The sequence below is a fragment of the Fukomys damarensis genome, unplaced genomic scaffold, assembly GCF_012274545.1.
Source record: "Fukomys damarensis isolate Sample0158 unplaced genomic scaffold, DMR_v1.0_HiC HiC_scaffold_19, whole genome shotgun sequence".
Taxonomy (NCBI): domain Eukaryota; kingdom Metazoa; phylum Chordata; class Mammalia; order Rodentia; family Bathyergidae; genus Fukomys; species Fukomys damarensis.
The window spans coordinates 20602534-20616301 of record NW_022900931.1 but is presented as its reverse complement, the minus strand read 5'-3'; the positions used below and the strand labels follow the sequence as shown (position 1 = coordinate 20616301).

Below are 13768 nucleotides of genomic sequence, written 5' to 3'. Positions count from 1 at the left end.
TTTTTTTTTTTTTTTTTTGTACCAGGGATAGAACTCAGGACCCTGCCCTTGTGAGGCAGGCAGTGGAACCACTGAGCTAAATCCCGGTGCCCTCCCCTGGGTTTTTAAAAGACATCTGTTTTACGTACTACTCTCTAGGAAAAGCTTAAAGTCTCAAGACTGTTCATTGTCTTCCAAGAGAAGGCAAAAGGACTTTAAAAATCATCAGAAGTCCAGATTTAATACTACTAACATTTTCAATAACTGGTATGTATTTCTACTTATAAGTATCATTTTTCTGATCTTAGGAGTCATAACAGTCTTAGAAATAAAATTTGAAAAAATTACATGGTGCCATCTGTTAAAAATATCTAACAGATGTTGAATCGCTAAAGTTTTCTTCTCCCATGAAAATTTTCACCATCACGTTAAGTACATACATTAGCTTTGGGTATGTGTTTTAAAATCCAACAGCTCTCCTTGATAACAGGTTCTGATGCTAAGTCTTTATTTCTATTCCAATCCCTGCCAAGTCTGCCTCTCTCCCAGATTTTGACATCTAGTTTTCAGAGCACAATTGTCCAAGTCAAGTATAACTGGCCTCTCAGCTCTGACCCACCCTCAAACACTGCTTTAGCCACTCATCTCTTATTACCCTCTTGACTGTCACCCTGGCCCACAATTCACACTGCCCTATACAGTGACTCCGTGGCTGTTTTCAGTAATGATCCAGTAAATACGTTACATTTTAACACATACACATATGTAGCTGAAACACAAGTTTCATTAAACCACTTTCTCTTACTATATGTAATGATTTCTGAGGTTTTACTTTTTCCTTTCTTAAAAAAAATTCAGTCAAAAGTAGGCAAATTGACATCAGGATCTCTAAATCGTGATGTACTGTTGAAAAAACACTCACTGGTCTCCCCGTGTTCCCTCTAAGGACAATTCTCTACCTGGGAAATCTGCCAAAACACAACCCTATCTCTTGTCTGCTCATACGTGGCTTCCTACCACACCTAGAATAAAATACAAATCAAAATACCAGGACTCCCAAGGCTGTGTATAACCCAAGCCCTGCCTATCTCTCAGACCCCAGCTCCTACCCCTGCCCAGCACCCACCCCAGCCACAGCAGGGCTGACTTCCTACTGCCTCTCACATGGTCGGCACCAGCTCACTCCTCTGCTGAGAACAGAACCCAGATCACCCCATATAACTCACTTCCGGCTCATCTCTCCGCTTCCCATCCAACTCGGCCCTGGATATAGGACACAAGGTCCCTACCATTCTTAAAGTGAGGTCCTCATCCCTTCATCCTGTCTTGTTTTAATTTTCTTCAAATCACTCACCACTGTCCGGCATCACAGTGTGTAATTATGTTTGCTATTCGCACCTCTTACTGGGGGCAGAGATTTCTATCTTGTTTCCTGCAATTCCTTAGCCCCTGTAGAGGGAGGAAGGAGGATCCTGGCAAAAAGCAGGTACTCGGATGGAGGTTGTATGAGTCATAACTTGCTTGCCTCACCAAGGCCTCTGAGAGCAGTTTCTCTTTTCCCCCGCCTGTTCCTGACCTACTCAATTCCCTTCCTCGGGGCTACAGGCTATTCGCCTCACTGCAACCTAACAAGCACCTTTGAAAATTCACCTGTAGGAAACATCCCTTGCCTTGCCTCATGTCAACACCAACTTCTCTCCCATCCCCACAGAGCAGGCCCTTCATTCTCTTACGCAGTTAAAATCCAGTCATATTATTTTGTGTGTGGCCCCTATACAGCTTCATCTGTTTTACACTGTGTCTGTAAGACATGGGCTACACCATCTTCCTATTGGTAAAGGGTATTGCGCCCAGTGCTAGGTTCCCAGGATACTTTTAATGAATGTTGTATCTGATTTTAACAAGTTAACTGTGGAGGATTAATAGTTGAAACCAGTACAAGTTTTTAAAGTCAGAGATACAGGTCTGAATCCCAGCTGCTACCTAATCTCAGCTGGGCAGCCTGAGGCGAATTACTGAACCTCTCTGGAATAAATAATATGCCGAGTTCTTAGCACTACATGATACAATACTGGCTGGGAAAATGACACCTGCTGCTATTTAACTGGGCTGAGTGTGTATCTAGTAGGGATAACACACAAGGTTCACTCAGAGATGACGCTAGTGCAGGCCTCTCTCCAAGTGGCTCTTTGTTGCCCTTTTCTGGGGATTTGGTATTTGTATAAGGAAGCCACATATCCACCTAACCCACAACTTTACCACCTGGGGGAAGTCTGGACTCCCTGCTCTTTGTGGAAAGAAGATCATTTTCTCAAGATTTTCTCCCGGTGTCAATCTCTCGGTGGTGTCCAGTTTCCTCAACTTTGACAGGCTCTTGCTATGTTCCACAACTCGTCTCTACAGTCTTTTTTTTTTTTTTTTAACTTTATTCAAGTTTAACATCTACCTGCATTCATGAAGAAAGCTTAAATGAGTGTTAAGTGTGGTACTAGCAACCATAAATAGTGGTCAACAAAAATATCATCACCCTCTCTGTTTACTATGTGGTTTACAGAGTGTAAAACTGCCAAGAATTTTCCTATAATCTTAAGTAATGAGCTTAGAGGGAAAATGAGATGGGGCAAGTTATTTGCCATTCACTGTCCTCTAATCTCCATGATTTCATCTAACTGAAATTTCACTGACTGGTGCCTAGTACAATGGGGTATATTCACTCGAAGACAGGAGAGAGCCCAGTGAGACAGGAGTCCACAGATCAGGCTTCAGATTCTAGGCCTTCATTTTAAAAAACCGCAAGGCTTGATCAGTTCACTGTACCTCTTTATGCCTCTGTCTCCTGTAAAATTGTCAGATTTCTAACGGTCCTTTAAGATCCCTTCTGGTTAAGAGAATTCTGTATGCAATAATTCCAGATTCTCTAGGAAAAATAACTCATTATGCTGGTTTTCACATCTTTTAGCATGCACATGTGCAGTTGTGAACATCTGAGTAAATTTCATATTATTTCCCGGTTCAAACTGCCAGAATCAGTCCGGGCATGGTGTCGCATGCCAGTAATCCCAGCGCTCAGGAGGCTGAGGCAGGAGGATCACTGTGAGTTCGAGACCAGCCTGGGCTACATAGTGAGTTCCAGCTCAGTCTAAACTACATAGTGAGACCCTGTCTCAAAAAAACAAAAATAAAAACAAAAGAACAAAATTGTCAGAATTGCTTCTCTAAAGAAGAGTCACCTGAAATCAAGGTGAACAACTCGTAAATATCACAAGGTTTGGCACAATCCTAAGCAGGACATGTACATTAAGCATGAGTTTCTTATATATAAATGATCATCACCTGGAAAAAAACTCTTTTTGGAAGTAAAGATATTCCAGCCTGAATTCCTTCAAAATCTCTATTAATTTGACAAATACTTTATCAAGAGATTCTTTGTGATTTTCCAAGCTGTTCAGTCTTAATCTGCAAAGATTTAGCTTCTTTTTCTTGATGTGCTTGAATTCCTACAAAGAAAAGTCACAAAACAAACTCCAAAATTTCCATGTTAAAAATACACACAAGTGAAAAAAAAAAAGATAAGAAAATACCATGGACGTTTCCATCTCAAGGTAACTCACTGCTATTGGACCCTGAAATTGTAATTGAATGGCTATCAATTTTCAAGCATCCAGAGATTACTGTATGACTTGATTATCTGAACATAAAGCACCTACCTATCTTGCAGCTAAAACTGTTACATTTTCCTTTTCTCCAAATAAGTGAGTTTTAGACCATCTCCTCAATCATCAAAATTTCTCTAGAACACAACAGCTAAAACTTGGAAACAACCCAATTACCCATCAATTGGAGACTGGATAAAGAAGTGGTTTTTCTATAAAATGGAATATTACTCAGCCATAAAGAATGAGAAACTAGTGACATTTATAGCTCAATGGATGCACATCGAGGCCATACTCTTAAGTGAAATAAATAGGACACATGTGTAAATACAGAATAGTTTCTAGGTATGAAAAACTAAAAGTGTAAATAAGGTTCCCACTGTATAATTGATTATGTGAAATAGGAAGAAAAGGGTTAAAGGTGTAGGGGAAGTGGGAAGGGTAGGGGAAAGGAAAGAAGGGAAAAGAAAAAAATATGAGAAAAGGAAAAAATGGAAACAAAGTCTCTGTAAATAGGGAGGGGAAGAGGGGGTGAAGGGAGGGCAGGGGAATGGGGACAAAATAAGAACCAAGAATAAGAATCAAGACCTGTCATGTAAAAGTACAAGATCCCAGTGATGAATGTAACTGTCTTGTATACCTAAAAAGTACCGATAAATTTAATGAAAAAGAAAAACTGCTTTAGAACAGGGTGAGACAAGTAATGCATTCAAATCAGTATTTGCTGATTATCATATTCAAAGGCAAATTTTACAAAAGGTTAGATTGGCAAAGGAGTTGCGTGTGTGTGTGTGTGTGTGTGTGGAGAGGGCATAATATATATATTCATTCCCAAAGTTGCCAATACAATATTCCAGAGTATTTTCTTTACCCTACTTTAGTGGGGGTCAATGGATACTGGCAGGCCTGGTGGTCAAGAAGTAGAGCTACTACCGTAGGTGATGGGTTAAATTAAAAGGCTTGTTTCTTATAAGCTTCCTTTCTACCAACGCTGAGACTCGCTACCAAAGAAGACCCTGCTTTTCAAATATTCTGCAATTTTCTGAGATAATAAAATGCTCCGATTGGGTGATACGATCCTTTTGTACACTAATCATCCTACCAGAGTTAGAGAATTCTAATACGCCAAGGGAAAATTCAAGTTAGACAAGCCCTTTCTCCAAAGGACACACACAAACCACCTTGTTTCACTAAATTGTCTCGTGAATGCCCTATCTCTCCACCAGGTTTCACACATCGTCACACTCCTCTCTCTCCTCACCCCTGGGGTTACACATATTTGCTTGCTGTAAGTCTCCCATCCGTGCACTCACCCATACACCCACACACCTGCCGACACACACTCCATACTCATCATCAGACTAAGCAGAAGTCTTAGAAATTGTGTCGCATATATTCAGTGTCACCCGAGTTATCCAAGTGGAAGAAACCCACAGGAAAATCACGGTATACACAGCACTTACAGTGAGCTGCTGCACCCACTTTCCTCTGAGAGCAATTTCTGGATTAGTTACCCACTGGAAGGTGCTATCAATGAAGGCTCCAACTTCGGAAATTTCTTTGAACTGCAGAGAGAGAGTTTTCACATCTTCAACTAGGAATGCAAGTGCAAATCAAGTGGTGTTACGTGTAGTAAGATTTAATTTCAACGGAACTTGTACGACACAGGTAATTTAGGAAGATGTTGGTCAAAATTTCGATCCACCTAAAATCCTTCTTCAGTTTCCTTTATTCAAGGCTGGGATCAGAACATACTAACTCTTACCCAGAATTCAGTTTACACTCAGTATATTCAGTTAGAATGATTTTCCAGAATACAGGATTTTCCTTTTCCTTCCCTTTCACATAGAAAGAAACAAGCAATTTCTCCGATTTTTATCATCTATCAAATCTAGGCTAACTACCATAGGCTCACGCTGTCAAAAGGAGCTAGAAATACAAAGATGAGGGCTTCTCCGATATCTCTAGCAATCTAGAATATCCACATGAATTATCAAAATGGAGAAAGAAATCCTGGCTATTAGGAAAAAGGAAATCAAGAGAAGAAAACTGTCCAATAGAGATCGTGTCTTCAACCCTTTGTTATTAAGGATTCAACTGCAGGAAAAACAGTCTCAAGCTGTCATAAAGGTAAATCTCTTAGCCCTGATCGGCCCAGCACTAGAAGGTGAATTTCATTAGGTTCTGAGGAAGTCTTTTCATGCTAGGATTAATCTGAACACAGACACACAACAGAACACAGATACATTTGGAGTTGGCAAACAGACTGTAGTCAGTAATACCCCGAGACAGTGAAACATGACAATCCAGTACACAGATGCCATACAATACCAGCGTCCGAAGTGCAACTGTGAAGTCCACACACTTGCGTTCGGGCTGCCTGAGGAACAGCAGCCTTTCTTGGTCCGTCGTTGCACCCAGGGAGGACAAGCTGGTTGAACCCCACCGCCACTCAGTTGCATCGTTCTGAAACAGTTACCAAAATGCCCACAACTCCATGACTCATAAAAAAACATTCGTTACATTTATTTCATAAAAGCGATGCTCATAGGTCAAGGAAATTGTCCTTAGCGGTTTTCTAAATAGCCCTGTGGAGTCTTCTACTACCCCAAAGGACTGGACACTTTCTCTCTAAAATGGCTTCATCTGAGCAATTATGTTTCCCTTAAAGGAAAATTCATTTATGAATAGAAACATTCACATGAAGGTGACAAAGTCATGGCTCTAATTTTAACACAAAATCAGAGGAGGGTAAAGAAATTCACGGGGGTGGCGGGGGGAGGTTAGAGATAAAAAGGGGAAACTATATATTCTGAGGAGACAGGAAGAGCTCCAGGAATCAAGAAACAGGCAACAGGAAACTAAAAAACATAGAGAAGCGAAACGGTCATGTGGAGAAAAGTGAGAAATGATCCACACCACCCATCGCAGCTCCCAGTGGGGTGGGGAACCTGAACACCCAAGCACCAGAGCGGTACTGGGAGTCAGACCTCCCAGAGCCGTCTGCTCACCCAGTTAGCTGATCCTCGCGTAGGTGTGACAGAGGTACCTAAACCTCGACAGAACTGCAAATCTCAACAAAGAAACAACCCGATGAAATGCAGCAACGCGACTCCTGCAAAGGTTTGGAACTCTTCGGCCACTGAATCCAATGGTACTGAAATGGATGCAGTGGTGGGCAAAAGATTCAAAAGATTTAGTTTTTAAAAGGACTGATGACTTCCGAGAGGACACAAGCAGCCGAACAAACTAAGGAAGACAAGGCAGGATATGAGAAAGCAATTCAATAAAGAGATTCTGAGTAAGAAATCTTGGAAAAGGAAAAGCTCGGTGAGTCAAACCAAAAGCCCAGGAAAGCCTCACCAATACACTAGGTCATGCAGGAGACAGAATTTCAAGACTTGAAGACAATGAATCATCACATTGGACACTAATAAAGAAAAATAAATCATGAACAAAATACGCAAAACATCTAAAAACACCAAATTTATGAATTTGGGGAAAACAAGAGGATGCCAAGTACAGACTAAAGGCACAGAAATTCTACTCAGTGAAATAACAGCAGAAAATTTCCTAAATCTTAGGAACGATGTAGGACTATCCAAATACAGGAGGTCAAATAATCAAAACCAGAAAAGAACCTCCCTATGTCTTAACATGCCAAGAGTACAGAACAAAGAAAGGATACCAAAAACTGCAAAAGAAAAATGCCGAGTCATTTATAAAGGCAAGTTCATCAGAATCAATTGAGATTCTTCGGCAGGAATTCTACAGGCTAGAAGAGCACGGGATGATGTATTTCAAGTCCTGAAAGAAAATTTCTGCTAACCTAGATTACCACATCCGCAAAGGTAGCCTTCAGAGTCAAAGTAGAAATAAACACCTTCCATGATCATCGCAACTAAAGAAATACAAGGCGGACCAGGGATTTTAGCTCAGTGGTTCTGCCACCTACCTCACAAGCGCAAGGACTCGAGTTGGATCCCTGGTACCAAAAAGAAAAGAAATTCAAGGCCAGCATTGAAAAAGATGCTTAATGGAATCCACACATGAGGAAGAGAGACACAACCACAAAAAGCACAAGAAAGAATAAATATCACTAGAAGAACAGATAAACAAGCAAGAATTTGGCAAAAAGCATTAGAAAAACAATAAAATTAAAGGAATTAGTGTACTTCTTTCCATAACGACCCTGAACAGTCTCAATTCTTAAATTCAAAGACATAGACAGGCAGATTGGATTTAAAAACAAGACCCAACTTGCTTGCTTCCTGCAAGGATCACACCTCACCGGCAAAGACATTCACAGACTCCGAGCGAGAAGACGAGAAATGGTATTGGAAGCCAACAGAAACTAACAGCAAGCAGGAGCTATACTCATATCTGACAAAACAGACAAAATTAGGCAGAAAAGACAAAGCAGGTCATTACATATTGGTAAATGGAACAATCTACCAAGAGGACATAATGATTGTAAATATTTATGCACCGACTATCAGGGCAATCGGTTCCATAAAACAAACACTACCAGACACAAAGGGCAACGAGACAAGTATTTCCGCACTCACCACTCTTATTCAACATAGTACTTAAAATTTTAACCAGAGCAATCAGGCAAGAAATAAAAGGGATCCAAATAAGACAGAGGAAGCCAAATTAGACTTGTCTGCAGATGAAGTGATTGTCTATTTATAAAGATTTAGACGATTCTGCCAAAAAAAAAAAAAACTCTTAGAATAAACAAATACAGGAGCTGGGGATTTAGCTCAGGGCTCTGCCACCTGTTTTGCAAGCATAAGGTCCTGTGTTCAATCCCTGGTACCAAAAAAACAAAAACAAATACAGCAAATCACCAAGATACAAAAAACAACACCCTAAAATCAGTAGCTTTTTATACACCCATAACAAACCCACTGAGAAGAAATTAGGAAACTAAGTCCATTCACAATAGCTTCAAAAATAATACATTACCTAGAAATCAACCTAAACAAAGAGGTTCAAGACCTGTACAGCAAAAATTGCAAAATACTGAAGATAGAAATTGAAGAAGGCACTAGAAGATGAAAAGACTTCCCATGTCCATGAAGTGGCAGAACCGATAATGTAAAAATGGTCATAATACCAAAAGCGATCTACTGATTTAATGTAACCCCCATCAAAATAGTAATAACATTCTTCACAAGACTAGAAAAAAAATCCTAAAATTCATATAAAAGCACAAAAGACTCAGAATAGCCAAAGCCATAATACCCAATTTCAAAGTTTACTACAGAACCATAGTAACACAAACAGTAAGGCATTGGCATAAAAGTAGATATGTAGGCCACGCACAGTGGCGTACGCCTATGATCCCAGCCCTCGGGAGGCTGAGACAGGAGGATCGCTGTGAGTTCAAGACCAGCCTGGGCTACATAGTGAGTCCAGCTCAGTCTCAACTACATAGTGAGATCCTGTCTCAAAAAACAAAAAACAACAACAACAAAAAGGTAGATATGTAGACCAATTCAATAGAGATCCCAGAAATAAATCCACAGAGCTACAGCAATCTCATTGTCAACAAAGATGACAAAAACACTGGACAGAAAAAAGACAACTTCTTTAACAAATTATGTTGGGAAAAATTGACATTCATATGTAGAAGACTGAAACTAGACCCTTATCTCTCACCCTGCACAAAAATATCAAACTAAAGATGGCCTAAAGACTTGCAAGTCTTAAAACTTTGAAACTGTTGAGAGAAAACACTTGAAGTCATAGGTACAGGCAATGACTTCCTGAACAAGTCTTGAATAGCTCAAGAAATAATAGCAAAAATCAATGAATGGGATCTCATCAAATTATAAAGATTCTACGCAGCACAAGAAAACAAACGAAGAGACAACTACAGAATGGGCAAACATATTTGACTGATACTCTTCTGACAAAGCACTGATGCCTCGAATATATAAAGATCAAAAACTTAATACCAAAAGAATAAGGCATCTGAACAAAAATGGGCATTTTTCTTGTTTTTCCTTTTCTTTTTCTTTTCTTTTCTTTCTTTTTTTTTTTTAATACTGGGATCAAACTCGAGTCCTTGCACTTTCAAGGCAGGTGGCAGAAACACTGAGCTAAATCCCCGGCCCAAAAATGGGCACTTCTTAAAGAAATACAAATGGTCCACAAAAATCATGTTGGAGCCAGGGATGGAGCTCAGTGGCACAGTGCCTGCCTGGCAAGCACAAGGTCCTGAGTTTGATCCTTGGTACCAAAATAGTAATGGTAATAATAATAATAATAATGTTGACCATCTTTAACAATCAGAAAAAGCAAATCAAAACTGCACTGAGATACCATCTCACTGATGTCAGAATGACTCTCATTAAGAATTTTTAAAATGCTGATGAGGACACAGGGAAAAGGAATCCTTAATTCACTAGTGGTGGGACTTACAACTCAGGGGAGCCATTGTAGCAAACAGTACGCAGAGTAATCCACGAAATGAATGACAAAACTACCAAACGATGCAGCTCTGCCACTCATCTACATATTAAAGCATTCAAGTCTGCACACTATGGAGATGTCTGCATTCTCGTGTTGATCGGGCGGAATTCACGACAGCCAAGGAAAGAGATCAGCCTCGGCGCCCATCAGTGGGTGGATGGGTAAAGAAAATGTGGTACAAACGCTGGTGTACAATTCAGCCAAAAACAACTCAAAGCTATCATTTTCAGGAGAACGGCAGCACTGAGGGATCATCATGTCCAGTGAACTAAGTCACATTCAGAATGACAAGTGCAATGCAGAAAAAAAGGCATGGAAGTGGAAGGGCAACCATTAGAGAGGAAGAAGGGGTCTAGGGAGAGAGAAAGATAAGGGAAGTTAATGCAGATGAATACGACCAAACTGTGCTATCTGCATGTGTTCAAGTTCTACAGTGATGGGGGCCGGTTAGCTCAGTGGTTCTGCCACCTGCCTCACAAGTGCAAGGTCCCAAGTTCGATCCCCAATACCACATGCTTGCATACAAGGATAGGAAAAAAAAAAAGAAAGAAAGAAAGCCGGGCATGGTGGAGCACACCTGTAATCCCAGCACTCGGGAGGCTGAGGCAGGAGGATCGCTGTGAGTCAAGACCAGCCCGGGCTACATAGTGAGTTCCAGGTCAGTGTTAATGACATAGTGAGACCCTGTCTCAAGAAAACCAAAAAAAAAAAAAAAAGAGAGATTCACGGGGTGCTCAATTGATCTCGCTAGAAACATACTGGTTTCTTCTGTCTCCTTCCCACTTACTATCAACACGTGCTCAGGGCTTCACAGAGCACGTTTTCTGTACTTCTCTCAGAGTCTCCGTCTCCTGCCACATTTAAGATCTATGACAACATTCTTAGCCTTCTTACTGACTACTAGAGACTCAAGGACTCATTTCCATTATTCAGTGAGAAGGCAAATGTCCCAATCTACAGGGAAGCGAACCGCCGAGCCAGAATTTTCCCAGCTGAGAGCGCCCTGCTGGGAAGACAGAATTTTATAAGCCCCGCATCTTGACATCATTATTACCGCAGAGGACAGAGGACAAAAACACACGGCCACGGCAGCTTTGCCTCAGTTCTGTTCAATCTGGCAGTTTGGCGGTATTTCAAAATCACAGGGAGACGAGGAGCATTTGAAACAGAATGGCACCAAAACACAGCCTCCGGCAGAACGTCCAGGGCTGCTCCAGACGGCTTCTGGCGAAGGCAGCATATGTTGTCCCAGCATCTTTGGCAGCAGCGATTCGGACAGCACTGGCCCCAAAGACACATTCTCCTGCCTTCAAGGTCGTGCGGCAGCTGTCAACGGGAGGGCACCCTGATGTCCCCGCTGTCCACGGACACAGAGAGACGGAGGCAGGGCAGAGAACGCGATGGGCCAAGTAAAACACTTCCTAAGCTAACAGGCATAAAACTGGAAAATACACAGAAGTAAAAAAGGGGGAGGCAACATTTCCAAGTCCAAAACGGCTTCCCATGTTAAACGTTCTTCCTCCTGTTGTAAGGAATTGCATCCGGCAAAACTAGATTTTTTGGCCGGGGATTTAGCTCAGCGGTTCGGTGTCCTGCCTGGCAACTGCAAAGACCCGAGTTCAATCCCGGTACAAAAAAAAAAGATTTTTTTTAAAGTAATAATTCATTTTATTACCATTCACAAATTAGCCATAAAAAAGATAAACTTGAGTCATTTGTAGGAAAACGGATACGCCTGGAGGCCACAAATTTTGTTTTGTTCTTTTGTTAAGACAGGGTTTCATCATTAGTTCAGGCTGGCCTTGAACTCACAGTGATCCTCCTGCCTCAGCCTCCTGAATGCTAGGATTACAGGTGTGTGCCACTGTGCACAACTGAGACCATAATATTAAGTGAAGTAAGACGCACAAGTTTATTTGTGTTTTTTTTTTGTTTTGTTTTTTGAGACAGGGTCTCACTATGTCGTTGAGACTGACCTGGAACTCACTATGTAGCCCAGGCTGGTCTCGAACTCACAGCGATCCGCTGCCTGCCTCAGCCTCCTGAATGCTAGGATTACAGGTGTGTGCCACTGTGCACAACTGAGACCATAATATTAAGTGAAGTAAGACGCACAAGTTTATTTGTGTTTTTTTTTTGTTTTGTTTTTTGAGACAGGGTCTCACTATGTCGTTGAGACTGACCTGGAACTCACTATGTAGCCCAGGCTGGTCTCGAACTCACAGCGATCCTCTGCCTGCCTCAGCCTCCCGAGTGCTGGGATGACAGGCGTGCGCCACCATGCCCGGCTTCGCACAAGTTTAAATATTGCATGGTTTCTTGGATAAGAGAAACCAAATGATAAATAAAGAGCAGGATAAAAGATAGATGATAGAAAGCAGGGAAATAGATCTTTCTCAGACGGGAAGGGGATAGTGAGATGAACAAAGTGGGGAGGGAAACGGGATGAGAAAAGGAACGGAGATATCTTATGTACAAGCAGCAACTCCAAACAAGGAAGGGGAACATTCTGTACCACAAATGTGTACTAATAAAAGCATAAATAAAAATTTAAAAAATAAAGGACATAGGGCAGCTGAAATAAAATTAACTAGAAAAATTCTAGTTTCTGTTCAGAATGTAATCATGTCATAAAATTGGGTTGATATCATTAGTAAAGCCAAGAAATTGGCGTTATTTCTGGGCATCTTATCGTTTGGTAAATACATTTGAGGACTTCAGAAAATACTACAACAAAGCCAGGCATGGTGGCACATTCCTATACTTGTAGCACCTAGCAGGCTGAGGCAGGAGGATCACCATGAGTCCAAGGCCAGCCTGGGTGGTTACATAGCGAGACCCTGTCTCAAAAAAGCAAAACAAAATGAAATTAAAGAGAGAACTAGAACAGAGCTGATGGCTCTCCACTGCTACCTTGAGGGCCCTAGAATGGGGCTCAGTGGGGGTGATCTGTCCAGAAAAGACCACGAATATGTAAAGGCGTGTAAATTTCAAGGCCCAGAACACACACTTCCACAAGCCAGGCCAGTGCTCCAGGCTATAACTTCTCTAGAAATGGTACCTTCCTCCAGGCTGAGAGATTTTAGACTTTGAAATCTAAAAATTGTCAACAAATATCCTCAAGCTGTCCTGGGTGGTTTTCAGAAAGCTATGAACCTTTACTTAATAGTAAGCTATACACAATTTGGGAGTTTTTTTTTTAGGTACCAGAGACCCAACTCAGGACCCTGAGCTTGCGAGGCAGGCAGCAGAACCACTGAGCTAACTCCCCAGCCCTACCTGGTTACTTTTTAAAGCTTTCCACCTGATTATAACAACTTGCCTCTGTTGATCGGGCAAGGATGAGTTCACGGTGTAAAGAGTTTTCTCCTTCACAGAGGACTCTGCTGGGCTCTCCACCGCCATTCAACTGGATCCTATTTCTTGAAAAAAACAAGAACAGTTGTCCAACCTAGTTAAGTGTGCCTCTAACAACATGCTTGAAGTCACAAGAGGGTTCACCCATCATCAAATAACCAGCGAGCCCAGAGAAGCCAATCACACCCTCCTTAAGCCACAGAGAGGAGAAACCGTCTCTGTCCGCCAGAAGCTGCAGACTGGTGACCCTAAGAAGTCACAAACAGGCAGGCCCCCCTTCTTTTCTTTAAATGCTA

The 13768-nt window shown here is 41.5% G+C and overlaps 1 protein-coding gene across 1 annotated transcript in view; it reads right to left on the bottom strand.

Moving 5' to 3' along the window:
- Positions 1–13768, bottom strand: part of Irag2 (inositol 1,4,5-triphosphate receptor associated 2) — a 115976-nt gene that overhangs the window by 60392 nt on the left and 41816 nt on the right. Inside the window, exons 13-16 of the mRNA XM_010615129.3 lie at positions 13438–13537; positions 5964–6098; positions 5096–5197; positions 3313–3476 (exon numbers count right to left, since the gene is read on the bottom strand). Coding sequence (XP_010613431.2) covers positions 3313–3476; positions 5096–5197; positions 5964–6098; positions 13438–13537 — 501 coding nt within the window. The remainder of the gene's footprint in view (positions 1–3312; positions 3477–5095; positions 5198–5963; positions 6099–13437; positions 13538–13768) is intronic.